The sequence below is a fragment of the Anneissia japonica genome, unplaced genomic scaffold (genome assembly GCF_011630105.1).
Source record: "Anneissia japonica isolate Jap-2015-1 unplaced genomic scaffold, ASM1163010v1 scaffold288060_len1141017_cov207, whole genome shotgun sequence".
Classification (NCBI taxonomy): Eukaryota; Metazoa; Echinodermata; class Crinoidea; order Comatulida; family Comatulidae; genus Anneissia; species Anneissia japonica.
In genome coordinates, this window is record NW_022712486.1 from 124,261 (window position 1) to 137,875 (window position 13,615).

Below are 13,615 nucleotides of genomic sequence, written 5' to 3' on the forward strand. Positions count from 1 at the left end.
ATATATATATATATATATATATATATACGACTATATACTATCATATGGGGAAACCTTAACAATGGAGAGGGTTAGAAACAATACTGCCACTAAGGGGACATTTTAACGATGTTAAGGCGAAATATAGCCAAAGGCTTTTTTGCCCGTAATAATTATTATAATTTGTTTAATGATCTATCTATATATGATACTCATAAATTCTTACTGGTAATTAATTCCTCACAGGTTTTGGTAGCGGACCTCTTAGTTCTTTCCAATCCTTCTATGTGACAATAGCAGCATTCAATAAAGTCGGATTGTCAACAACAGCATTCTCTGATGAGATCAAGGTTGATAGTTCTCCACCAATCCCAGGGCTTGTTATAGAACTTTGTGACGTTAGCGTTTTATCACATAATGGATCTGAGGATTCAATTAGTACGTCTGCACAATATATTTGTGATGATGAGAATGACGATGAAGGTAATCATTCCTTTTTCCTTTTACCCGTTTGATTTTGTTACATAGATACATTTGTCTCATTTCTGAAAATTAAATCTTCAGATTGTCAGAGACAAGACGCTGTATGTCAGACATCGCTCACTACGGTTGCAGTTGCTTGGCAACCATTTATTGAACCAGAGTCATACATTACAAGGTAAACCACACATTATTTGAAATAATTTTGATTTTTATACTGTTTTACTGTAGTTCTAAATATATGTCAATAATAGACGTAGATGCGTGTACAAGTATAAATTTCCAAATACTTGTCGATACAATAATATTGAAAGAACAGTGGCAGATAATAGATGTTCCTGCTGAGAACTTACGTTTGCCCAAATCACAAATGAACTCTAACCTGTAATGGAATAATTAAATGGATTTATTTTTCCAGTTATGAAATTGCCATAGGAAGTGAGATGGGAAAAGCGGATATCTCAAATTTTCAATTGGTCTCGCCATATATAACTCACTATGAAATCACTGGTTTAGACCTAAGTGAAGTTCGACAGGTAATTACTGTGTATCTAGGTTGCACATTATCATCATTGATAGAAAATTTAATTCAGGTGTTTTTTGTGATAAATATTTCAAAATATAAAACAAACTAGGGTCTGCAAACCCTTGACTCTTATTTGAATATTACAAAAGAAATGGCTTTTCCTGAAAATAACATATGAAAGATACATAGTGTAAAACAGTAAAGTATGGAATGATTTAGTTATGTACATTAATGATCATACACCACAAATCCTTAAACAGAAAGACTCATTTTGTCAAAGTGAAATTAAGACTTATAGCATGATATATATTGTTCAATGATAATATTATCTTTTTTAAGGTCTTCGTAATGCTTAAGGGAACAAATGCTGCTGAACTGTCTGCCGTTGCTATGTCAAATGGTGTCTTCATAAGTCGCGTTTCTAGTGGACTTGAGCCTCTCGGAAACCCGATAGTTAACGACGGAAATTCAACAGCTGAAGACATGTAAGAAACTTAATATAAATGTAGAGTTATAATTTAAGTAGCGTTTAAGTACATTTCATTGACAGTGTCTATACGTTATTCTGTTCAACTTATTGTAAATCTAGAATATTGGTTTGTATTGTTTTTCATCAAGGAGGTGTTAAGCTTAGATTAGTTTTATTTAACTATACCTTATCACCTTTTGTCAATTATTATTACGATGTTATTATTATAAATATTGTTGTTGACAATAAAGTTGAACTACTACTACTAATTACTATGTGTTTAGGCTAAAATGACTGCAAATCCTATGTATGTTTTAAATTATTAATACTAATTTTTTTATATTCTAATCACTTATATATTTAGTGACTTCCAAACGGATGCTTACGAACTCAGAGCCACATGGAACTTCAATGGTGATCCTTGCCCAATTATAAAATATGAATGGGCTATTACAAGGATAGATGGGGTGGTGATACAAGACTTTAAATATGTTTCAAGTAAGCATATTGAAAGAAGATATTCTGAATGACATGAAAATGTTTTGCATTGTGCTGCCAATTTTGTCTTAAGTATTATTGAAGCTAATAATGCAATAATTAATTGCGTACCATATATATAAACACTATAGATGATATTCTCATGAAATCATGGCGGCGAAACATTGTTACTGCCTCGGCGTTCTATGACACAGGCTCTTGTTGTATGGGCCCATGGAATGGAAGTGACATAATCATATGGCATCTTTTATTGTTAAGTTTTCGTAGCATCTGGTATGATCTGATTTACATAACGTTTCTATTTGTTTTTAGCCAAATTATTGGCAATGAAAGATGATATGAACATGCTAGATGGAGAGACATACTACAGCACTGTGCGTGCTACCAACGCACTAGGCTATGTACAAACGATTAGGACAGACGGCTTGACCCTTCGCTTACAACCGATACTACCAGGCCGTGTGTACGATGGTAGCGTGATCGGATTTGATTTAAATGAGCAAGCATCCATTACAACTCTTTCAGCCAATTGGGATGGCTTTGGTGGTGAGGATCAGGACAATGATGTCATTATCCAAAATGGTAAATATTCATATTACATATTTTAAAATAGTTCATGGTAATTTTATCAATGGTTTATATAAATTTATTGTTAACAATATCATTCTGTTATTTTTAGGTTATATTAGCAGTTCAAAGCAACTAATTGAATATTACACCATTGCTATTGGAACCGATCGCCGATATCCTAAGACACGAGACAATATTGTGCCGTTTACAAACGTGAAGTTGAACACCGTCTGGACTTTTACTGAATTAGAATTAGTACCAGAAGCGGCGATATACTACGCCACTGTTCGCGCTTATGGTGGCAAGCTGGCATTTGCCGAAGTTACATCAAATGGCATCCGTGTTGGAAATGGTCTTGGAGTTAAAGGTGACAATTCCAGAATTATAATTCAATAAAAGCTAAATTAATCGAGGGAAATATTTCTGAAAATATTAGACCACTAAAAATGCATTTAATTTCAGACATTTAATCACATTAACTAATTATTTTATTTTGTTGTTATGTATTATAGGTGGTGAACTCGAAACTAAGAATTTTATCAATCAAGTTTCTGAAGTATCATTTTCTTGGTCCAACTTCCGGTCAGAGCAGCCTATGTTTTTCTACATGTACGGGATTTCAAGTGATCAGAATTCCACAGTAGTTGAATGTGACATATTTCAAGAGGTTCGGTATATTATTATAATTTTTTTAATGAAATCTAACTTAATGGATTTCTGGCATTGACAAGTGGCTGGAAATGTATTGAAAACATAAATGACAATATTATACATGAGATTAAAGATGTAAATCGCTGCTTTCGACAATGTAATACATTTAGGCTCTTTTTTAAGCTCTGGGAAGAGGCTAAATCTATGTTAAAGAGTGATAGCTAATCGTGACAGTAATATAATATTACCATGGCACAGCTTCCTATTTCCATGGTTGTATCACATTTTTATAACTTGTATCACAACAATTTTTAGATGACTAATGGTAAATGTACAACTGATGCATGTACAAAGGTAGAATCCTTGTTTGATATTGTTAGTATTACCAACGCCGGAAAAAACACGTATGCTGAATCAACTTCTCTTCATTTGGAACATGACAGCACTTACTACACCGTTGTTTTTGGTAAGTATTAATTCAGTATAAACTGTATCAAAATGTGAATAATTGTTCACTACAATTCTAAACTTAATTTATAAACGTCTTCTGAGGTGAAAGCTTCAAATGTTTATTGAGGTCTTATCTAAGTGGAGGAGTTGGCAGCCAGGGACCTGCCTGATGGCAGAACACAATAGGAGAAGGTCTATACCAAAGGTAAACCTCCAGACACCATCCCTGATTTACAAAAATAGTCAGGAATTAAGTGCTGACACAAATTTTATATGTAATGATGCACTAGACTAAGATATTTTTAATCAATAATTATTTTAAATATTTCATAGGAACCGACGAAGCTGGACAATGTAACAAAACCAGTGAACATTTCAAAGTTGACTTGACAAAGCCTGTTGAAGGAAAAATGAGACTTGAAAACAACCCACATGTTCCCGTTGATTTTGTAAGTAGTTTATTGATAATATTAAAACCCAATAAAATATATAATTTGAAAAAATAGGAATCATGGTATTAATACGTGGACCTAGATCAAGAACTTCTATAGAACCTTAAAATAGTGTAAATTACTTTACCTTTAATATACTTGCTGCATAAATTATTATTTTGACAATTAAATCAAACTGTCAAATAATCTTCACTATTTTTCGTTTGTAATTTTCATTAAAATAACAATTTAATTTAAGACATTTGTGTCAGAATTATAACCAACTCTGTCTATTTTACTAAATAGCCTGTTTGGTTTACCGCTGATTCGACAATGTTAACAATTCACTGGAGTGAATTTGAAGATCCAGAAAGTCAGATTGACTATTATGAGATTGAACTATTGGTGGCACCGTCTTGCAAGGCTGGCGATGAAGAAGTATTAACAACAGTTGTGGAGGCAGTTAAATTGGAAGCGTCCTATACTAGTTACAATTTTTATCATCTAAATCTGCAGGTTAGAAAAATAATAATACAGAATACAGAACTGCAGTACAGTTGATTAGAATAACGGTTTAGTTAATTAACTACTAGAAGATTAACAGCATATTAAGAACCTATATTATTATTATTATTTTAATAATAACAATTTATTAAAGTACGTTATTTCATTTTATTCCCAGCCACTGAGTCCATATTACGTTAAACTGACAGCAACCAATAGGGCAGGCTCATCTGTAAACATTTTATCGTCTCCAATAATTTTTGACGATTCCAGACCAACCGCAGGCCTAGTGGTTGATGGTCTCGATTTTCTGAACGACAAATCACACAGCAGCTTCGTTGATCACATGCCAGGTAACTTTGAAAATATTTTATTGGAATATTTAATGAATAGGCCTATATAAGTTTAGACTGTAATTGATTTGAATTGTTTATTTTTATTACTCTTCCACTTGCTCCCCTACCTCTCTGTCTTTTCAGGTTCTTTCATCTTTCTACCGGACCCAAACATCGAAGCATGTCCCGATGAGTACGCACCATTTGATGACGATTTATGGAAAATAATTGAAAGTAAAAGCATTTGGAATATGGATGGAAATGATTGGAAAATTATTTACAATATAGAACAGGTTTGATTTAAATGATATATTAAAGGCCACGTTGACATTATAAGTAATTACATACCAAATATAAACTGCTCGCGTTGTGTGCATATACTCTATAAAAAGAGCATATTAACAGTATTGAAAGATCAAACTCCTCATAGATAAAGACGGTATCACCGATTTGCATGATGGGTACACTGTATTAACCTAAGTTTATCTCCCGCATTAAGTACATTGTCATTATTTGAAAGAAATTGGCGCTGTGTACGTCTGGAGATGCGTAAAAAGTATGACTCAGAATTCTTTACTGTTACTGCTACGTCCTTTATTTTAGGTCAAAGTGACCAATTCTGTTAATATTACACTGAAGATGGAAACTGATATACAGAAGGAAGACGTGTTATCTGGTGCTGTGTACAGGCATGTTGACATTGGTAAAGGTGGAACATTTAAGGTTTGTTGAAAGTTTACTTTTCTTACCTGGCTTTATTGAAATTTAATACCAATCAGTGAATAAATAACTACCGATGAGAGAAAAAAGGGTAGATTTTAGTTTGGTATAACCAGGTTGGTAAATGGGTAGCATTTACTTACATTTTGAATAATCAATGTATAGGAAACACTGTTTTTGAACTAGTTTATTATATATCCAAAATACTCGTATGTCATCAAGGCTAATTAACAGCCTATTCGAATGTTTAATAATGTTACTAAATACAAACGGATTTCGTTTACATTCTGGGCATATAGATGGATATAAAAGCTGCTCCTCAAAATATACCTGCCATCACAAGTGTGGTATTTTGGGATGGTCCTGACGGTGTCGTTGGCGATTTCATTGTTCCAACAGTAGAAGAGGAACCGTGTTCATGTTGCTATGAAGAAAGTAATGGGGTATGTGCAATAACTATAATATAAACAAACAAAACAAGATGACTTTTAATATAAAAATTTTATTGAAAATATCATTTTTCTCATTAAGACTAATTGCGACTGTGATTGTTCAATGGTTGGAGTTACCACCACAACACGCAAAATAACAACTTTAAAAGCAACGACAGTTCCGTGGGAGATAGTCAAAGATGATGGGAGTGACGGTGGTGAGGATCACAAAAAACAGACGGATGTTGAACAAGCATGTGGCCTTCAGTTGTATGCTGGTAAGGCAGTGGCTTTAAACAAGGGTGGTGCCAGGATTTGGCCTAAAGGGTGCTCATGTTCTCAACAGGGGCCAATGTCTCCAATGAGAGCAAAAATAGGCAAATTTCATAGATTTTTCCTGACGAATTGTGTTTTTTTCTTGCTGGTGGGAGCTCTATCCCAATACACGCCACTATTAGCTTAAAAGGCAATTACCACTTTAAATAAATCGATGACTTTACCATCATGAATACATTTTGTTCGTCATTGGTTAACACATTTGCGTCAATTTTATTTTCTTTATTTAATCATATTTAATGATGGAGACCCTTCCACCTTATTCAAGAGGGTCGGCTGATATTCAGGGGTTAAGTGAAATAACATGATGCCTTTATCAGCCAAGTCCCTTTATGAGGCTTAGGGAGTGGATTTGTTTTTAGTCGTGAAAAAAAGTCCTGCTGTCAAAGATATTGAACGCATTACCCTGGGATTAAAAGGTGAGCATCTTAACCGCAAAGCCATTCAAGTACACTTTTCTTCTAATTACAGAGGCAGAATTGTCATCAGCAACATTATGGTGTAGATTTTACCAGGATGAAATGGATATTTTGTACAACATCTATGACTTATCTTTTGATCCGTCCAAAGACTGGCATCATTATGAATTTACCTTCAAAGAAGAATATAATGCTGATCCAACAAAGGTACTGTACATGTGTTTCAGTGGCAGATCCAGGAATTTGAAATACTGTAGAGGGGCCGCCCTGGAATGGACTTTTATAGATGGCGGGTGTAGACTACCTTGGGGCATCGGCAAATTTTTTGATTATGGCACCTCTCCAGATGACCGGAAAGGGCATTCTCAGACTTAAATTTAAATTGAATTTTCATTTTTTTCTTTTCTTTTTTATTTTAAAAAATGTGCTGGTTGGAAGGTTGGGGATTTTGCCTTTTCTCCACTGTAATTTTCTAATGATAAGCAGGAAGCTTGTATACATTTTCATGAAACTTTAAATTATTCAGATTGGCTTCACGTTTCAACTGTCTGTGGATGGAAATCCTCTCGGAGATTTATCTGGTGTACCACGTTTGTCCAACAACACAAAGCTGACCTTGCAACTATGGAACGATGAAAACTATGTTCCCGAGTTTACTGATCCGTTCGATATTCCGACAACTTCGGCAGAGTTTGCAAATATTAGGTAAATGTTTTAAAAATGTAATCGCATAATGATTGGTCTTCTTGATCTTACTATTTGATTTGTGTACACTTTAAAATAATTTTAAAAAACAACACTTAACTATAGTAATAAAATACTTTTGCTTTCTAGACTTCCTCCTCCAAGTGAAAACCTTTGTCGTTATGGCAACCCATATAGAGGCGGTATTGCTCCAACTGTAAAGTTTCTTGCTGGTATTGGTACCGAACCAAATATTATTGATGTACATGAAGAAGTTGAGGTAAATGATCTGACAATATGCCAACTTTTTTTATTCTGTGATTTTAGGCATATTTTCCACAATTTTGCCGATACAATGTTGTGCAACAATATGGCGAATTATGAAGCTGTTCATATTTTAATTTTTCAGGTTTTTGATCCATGCTATCCATGTCACCATGAATGCCATCGGTATTTTTGCGACCCACTTTGCCGTGCAGATGAAACATATCTTGGACAGTTTACCATTGATCATTTGGAGCTTGAGGAGATGCGATGGTACACTGATTCAAATGGGACTGATGAATATCTTCCAGCAATTTACTTTCTACGAGGTATAGTGTGGTTTGAATATTCATATATATGTACATATAACAACAAATTTTGAAAATTTATTGAAACAAATTTTAATTTATTGTCTGTAGTTGAAGAAATTTTAGCAAATGGTATGTCGACAAACTATTCTTCTGACGGTGTTACCATTGATACAACGCCACCAGAGCTTGAATACATGAGTTACTATGATGTGAACCTTGACGAAAATCAACCTGTGTCTGCCCAATCTTCAAACTCTACCATCAAAGCATCATGGGACTTTCTAGACCAAGAAAGTCTAGTTGTGGTATGACATCATTTTCTTGTAATACAAATACTAAAATATATAGTGGAAAATTGTATACGATTTATTCTGTGAATTTTTGTCAGTTAACTTGTATAATAACATAGGATTTTTTTTATTATTATTTTAAATTGTAATTATGAATTTGCAGGAATATTATTGGGCCATCGGTACAACTCCTGGAGGAACAGACCTGCAGAAATTTGTTTACCTCGGGAATGTAAAGGAAGGAACAAATACTGATTTAGAAGGCAATTTACATAATCGTGAATGGTACTATGTAACGGTAAAAGCTGTCAATGGAGCAGGCCTTGTAAAAGTGCAAGAATTCCACGGTAATTTGAGTTATATTAACATAAATCTAAGATTATACCGTCGATTGCAGTTATGGTATTGCTCAACGACTGTAAGATCTAGGATGCAATTATGCCCTTTTCTAAAGTCACGTGGGTTCGAGTCCCACCCGAGAACAACTTGCGATTTTTTTCGCAGTTGTTTTCAAATGTACTGAGTATTTGGTACATTTCCATGTCAGGTAGGGCAAAAATTACACCTATACATGTTTCTCCTGACGCAAATCCAGTTATTGTCTATTATTCCATCACAACAATAACAATTACTATATAGTCACGTCATCGTGCAAGTCAAAAGCTCCCTATAATACTGGAAATAAAAGAATGCTTATATTTTCAACATAGGTGTCTTGGTTGTTTTTGATCATCCAAATGTTGACGACGTTGAAGAGTATCAAATGTATGTACAAAGCGTAAATAACCATCCTGCTTATGTCAGCTCTGAACAATCAAAACTTGGTTTGAGTTGGACATCAGCAGGCGACATATCAGTTGCTGAATATCGTAAGTAGTCTGTGGATTTGTATCTCTATATGCTGCTGTGATAAAACAAACTATAGTATCAACCACGTTTACTTTATATTGTAGATTCTCAAACAATGGTTATTGCATTAGGCCTAGGTTTTATTTATTTATTTATATGATGTATATATCTATTATATACTAAATAGTTTTAAGCGCTTATATTGTTATTTATTTATATGTATAAAGCCTTGTCCCCACTATTGAATACTATGTGACAAATAAATGTGATATGCCCATATTTAGATATTAAATATTAAATTATGATGCCCATAAGGGCATATCACAAAATTTGTTAGGGTGGACAGAGCTTTATACATATTATACTGTAGGTCTTGTTGTGGTTGTGCTCATCGTACCCTTTACTGATAATTTCTCACCATAGGATACTGTGTTGGTAGCTCTGTTGATAAAGCTGATGACATCATACCGTGTATCACAATGTCCAATGACGGAGGTGCGTCAGTTGAAATTTATGATGGACAAATTTTTATTGACGGTGAGGTCTACAGTGGCATAAGTGATTTCAGAACACCAAACGAAGATGGAACAATTCCAGGAAATAACAGATTATTCCTGGAACCAGGAAAGTAAGAAATCTATTCAAAGTACTAGTAGTCATAATTTCGAATTACAGAAGAACCCTCCTCCTACAGTAAGAACCCTCCTCCTACAGAAGAAGCCCTATTTAAGGGGACACTTTTTTTGGACATGGAGCGAGGGAAATTTTATGTTTTAACAATATGGCCAACCACCCCTATTAATAGGGCACTCTTTTGTCACGAAGGTGTCTCGTTGATATAGGTTCAGTGAAATAATATAATATTCGGTGTTGCAACAAATAAGGCACAAAGTCAATATATTATTTCAGACTTAATTTGTAAAATTTACTTTGGCTTTTAACTGTGCATAATTACGTTAACCTAAACTTATCAATAACTTTATATTTGGAACAACTCCGTATTTATTAAACAAAAAAAAAATGCATTGGCCACACAATAACCAAATTAAAAAATTAAAAGTAAAAGCATCAATGGTTGTGAAATTTATTTGCACATAAATGGCGTTAAGTCAGATAGCATTAAAGCTTCCAACTCTCGACTGCATTGTAAGCGGCAAGTTCTTGATATGTTTTTGTTTCATTATTTATTTGCAGGTGCATTTTTACAACTCTTTCAATTTGTAACGAGGCATATACGTGTGTAAATCGGACTCTTAATTCAACAAACATTTTAGGTGAGAATTCAAATTTAGTTTATAGTTAAAGTAATTTCGTTTTCTACTTAACTAAATGGACGAACTTAAGCTGGGTACTTACTGCACCTGACGTTCATGTCCGCAACCGATTTGTCGTACGATCTGTTGTACAAGAGAATGAGTGCCTTGCTTAACATTACGAAAAACATGAAAACATACAATATAGGCCTACATAGAGATAGTTTTTAAGAAATGTATTTCTTTGACATTTTGTATAGGCCTACATACTGGTATCTAGTTTAAAATTGTTTTATGAATAGGTGATGAGGATACAATTATTTCATCTGATGATGGAAGTGATTTTAAGATATCATGGGGAGAAGACGAGAAAGTTCTTACGGTGGAACCTGAAGCTGTCGTGCACTCAGCGGATGAGAAGTTCAGTCTCGAAATATCATCCACAGGAGGTAATTTTAGAAATACACAATAGCCATAATATATAATATTAAATTTCTTACTTTGTCTATTATGTAAGTTAATTAAATTATAAAGTAGGATTATAAGAAATGGGAATGGTAATGAGCATGAGAAAAATTAATTATAATAATAATGAAACCCCATTTGAAAATACATAATAGCGTGAAGTTTGGGGTTAAATATCAAACGAAATTTCGAATGCTGTTTTGCTTTAACCTTAATGATGATAATACTTAAAACATGCCTGTATAATTAAATCTATTGTTAGTTTCATCATAATTCATTATCAATAAAAATGTTAATTCAATATCAATAGTCTGTGCTTGGCAAAGACTTTTTTTTATGGAACTAAAATATGATTGTCTTATTTGATATAACATTGTATTTGAAGGTTTGGAACCTGGTGATTCAATGTTGTTTGGAGTGTTGTCAAGTGAAGATTTAGACAAGGAATATACATCCGATGCTACCGCAGATTACGTTCCATATATTGTTAATCCATTGTATACGATAGAACGAACACAGCGCCACCTACGAAAAAGGTTAGTAACATTTTACTGTCTATCAAGTAAACAGTTTTTTTTTTTTTTAATTGTAGGCACATTAGCCATAGATTGCAAATAACAACCTAAAGCTGGTTTTCCACTAGCCGAATTTTTCACTTCGCAAAAACTTGGATAGAAATGTGAGAACATGCATGAATCGACGCTTTCGATTTGCGCAAATGAATTCACCTTGTGAATTCATTGAAAACAGCCACTAGTCAAATTTATTTGTGCGAATCGAAAGCGTTGTTCATGCGCATGTGCTTCGCTTCAGCGAAACCAAAAATATGCGCAACTAATCAGAGCTCAGGAACTGAACTGACGCCTTCGATTTGCTCGAATTTTACTTACTGTAGACCTATGCCTTTGAGTAAGATGCATTGCCTACGGAAAAGTGAGTACCTGTTAGGCTCGAACCTAATTCTTTAATTACCAACTGCCAGATGCAATCTTATAAAATTATCCACTAGGGAGCCGAGTGTGCCTTGCATAGCGTTAGATCCAATGACTGGGCTAATGAAGTTGTTGTTATGCAAAATATAAAAACTGGCAATATTAGTGCTACAATTAAATTTTAAAAATTATGAACAATATATAAATTCATTATATTTGCAGAATTAAGGCTGTTTATGAACCAAGCTTTTATCTCTCACCGCTTGGTCAGGCTGAACTCAACGGACCATTGAACATCAAAGTGAAATTTAAGGCGTCTCCAGATTGGAAGCATCAATCTCCTTACCTGATCTATTGGAACAAAGGTCAGGACTATTAAGTTTATAATAAATGCTTGTTCCTGAGTGGAAATTACGTACAAATATTACAACATAGATTGATATGATAATGCAGTAGTATAACAGTATCTGATATAACCTCATTTGCTATTGATTCATGAGATTAGTAAAGATAGGCACTGACTGCGCCCAACACCCCCGTGGACCGCCGCATGAGAGCTTCGTACCATGTAGTAAGTGCCCGTCTTAATACAAAGATACTCCAGCACTCCTCCACGGGGTACACGTTTGCATAAACCACTGTGTATCTCTGTTTGATTTTTTACAAATTGGAGAGCCCGCACAGCCCTATATTATTATTATTATATTATTATATTATTATTATGTTATCTACTCTCTTTGTAATTGAGTGTGCTTGAGGACTTTTTAAGATTTGAATATGTTGGGCTGTTTTTAGAGGTAGACCTATTACATGTTTATATTGTATATTTTCCTGAAATTTAAATAACATTAAAAGATAATAGCTATCATAGTACTACCATTCTCTCTAACATAGACGAAGGTCAATGGGACGATGCTGGACTTACTTGTTCTGATGAATTTACTCAAGTCGACTATGAAGCAGGAGAGATATCAGTGATGGTAACCTGTTTTAAAATAATGAAACTAATACAAATTAAAACCATAGCACGATATATATATATATATATATATATTTTCAATATTCAATTATTTATTGCTACAGAAACAAACATCACAACGTACACAAGAAAATACAAATCGAATGTCCCATACATACAGTTACAGTATAATAATTTCAAATCGCTATCATACTACATAGCTAGCCAGATGTGATCTCCATTTTATAATTTCAAAAGGTCTGTGCTACCGATGGATCCTCTATCGAATCAAGTAATAGAAGACGGAGAGACACGAACGCAGATGACTTACAGTCTTATTTCAGTAAAGAAACACTCTTTACTATTGCACTTGTGGACGTGAATATATACAACGAACCACCAATAATATTGATGGAGGATGTGCTTAAAATGCATGAGGATGCAGGTAACTAATAAACTAACTTTACCTTGTCAAATATGGTAAAACATAGAGAGCAAATTAAAGAGATTGTTGTGTTTATTTCCACAAAATGCTATTGTGAAATTACAGGTTAAAACACACCGTCACTCAGATGAGATATTTATGAACGTTAATTCTTGTACACCATTGCCTGTGTAACGTTAATTAACACAAACACAATCCACTATAAGCGGGTATTGTCTGTCGGTAAACAGCTCAGGTCATCGTAAACGAGATATCAGAAAATCTCTATCTATTAACACACATTCGATTTATGGATATATACATATTATATTGTAATCGGTAAACTATTAAACAGATGGAATCAATTTTATATACACTATATATAT

The 13,615-nt window shown here is 33.9% G+C and overlaps 1 protein-coding gene across 2 annotated transcripts in view; it reads left to right on the plus strand.

Annotated features, from left to right (window-relative positions):
- The window catches only part of LOC117107873, a 57,968-nt gene that overhangs the window by 37,226 nt on the left and 7,127 nt on the right, over window positions 1–13,615 (plus strand). For both annotated transcript variants that reach the window (XM_033249691.1, XM_033249692.1), the window contains 30 exons: window positions 226–462; window positions 544–637; window positions 878–995; window positions 1,325–1,470; window positions 1,819–1,952; window positions 2,265–2,534; window positions 2,632–2,889; window positions 3,035–3,189; window positions 3,489–3,639; window positions 3,957–4,072; window positions 4,361–4,570; window positions 4,737–4,911; window positions 5,038–5,186; window positions 5,497–5,616; window positions 5,913–6,056; window positions 6,145–6,322; window positions 6,852–7,006; window positions 7,326–7,504; window positions 7,634–7,763; window positions 7,893–8,076; window positions 8,167–8,363; window positions 8,512–8,695; window positions 9,059–9,217; window positions 9,621–9,825; window positions 10,392–10,471; window positions 10,753–10,899; window positions 11,301–11,451; window positions 12,070–12,212; window positions 12,742–12,827; window positions 13,064–13,249. In XM_033249691.1, the coding sequence (XP_033105582.1) occupies window positions 226–462; window positions 544–637; window positions 878–995; window positions 1,325–1,470; window positions 1,819–1,952; window positions 2,265–2,534; window positions 2,632–2,889; window positions 3,035–3,189; window positions 3,489–3,639; window positions 3,957–4,072; window positions 4,361–4,570; window positions 4,737–4,911; window positions 5,038–5,186; window positions 5,497–5,616; window positions 5,913–6,056; window positions 6,145–6,322; window positions 6,852–7,006; window positions 7,326–7,504; window positions 7,634–7,763; window positions 7,893–8,076; window positions 8,167–8,363; window positions 8,512–8,695; window positions 9,059–9,217; window positions 9,621–9,825; window positions 10,392–10,471; window positions 10,753–10,899; window positions 11,301–11,451; window positions 12,070–12,212; window positions 12,742–12,827; window positions 13,064–13,249 (4,841 nt within the window). The remainder of the gene's footprint in view (window positions 1–225; window positions 463–543; window positions 638–877; window positions 996–1,324; window positions 1,471–1,818; window positions 1,953–2,264; window positions 2,535–2,631; window positions 2,890–3,034; window positions 3,190–3,488; window positions 3,640–3,956; window positions 4,073–4,360; window positions 4,571–4,736; window positions 4,912–5,037; window positions 5,187–5,496; window positions 5,617–5,912; window positions 6,057–6,144; window positions 6,323–6,851; window positions 7,007–7,325; window positions 7,505–7,633; window positions 7,764–7,892; window positions 8,077–8,166; window positions 8,364–8,511; window positions 8,696–9,058; window positions 9,218–9,620; window positions 9,826–10,391; window positions 10,472–10,752; window positions 10,900–11,300; window positions 11,452–12,069; window positions 12,213–12,741; window positions 12,828–13,063; window positions 13,250–13,615) is intronic.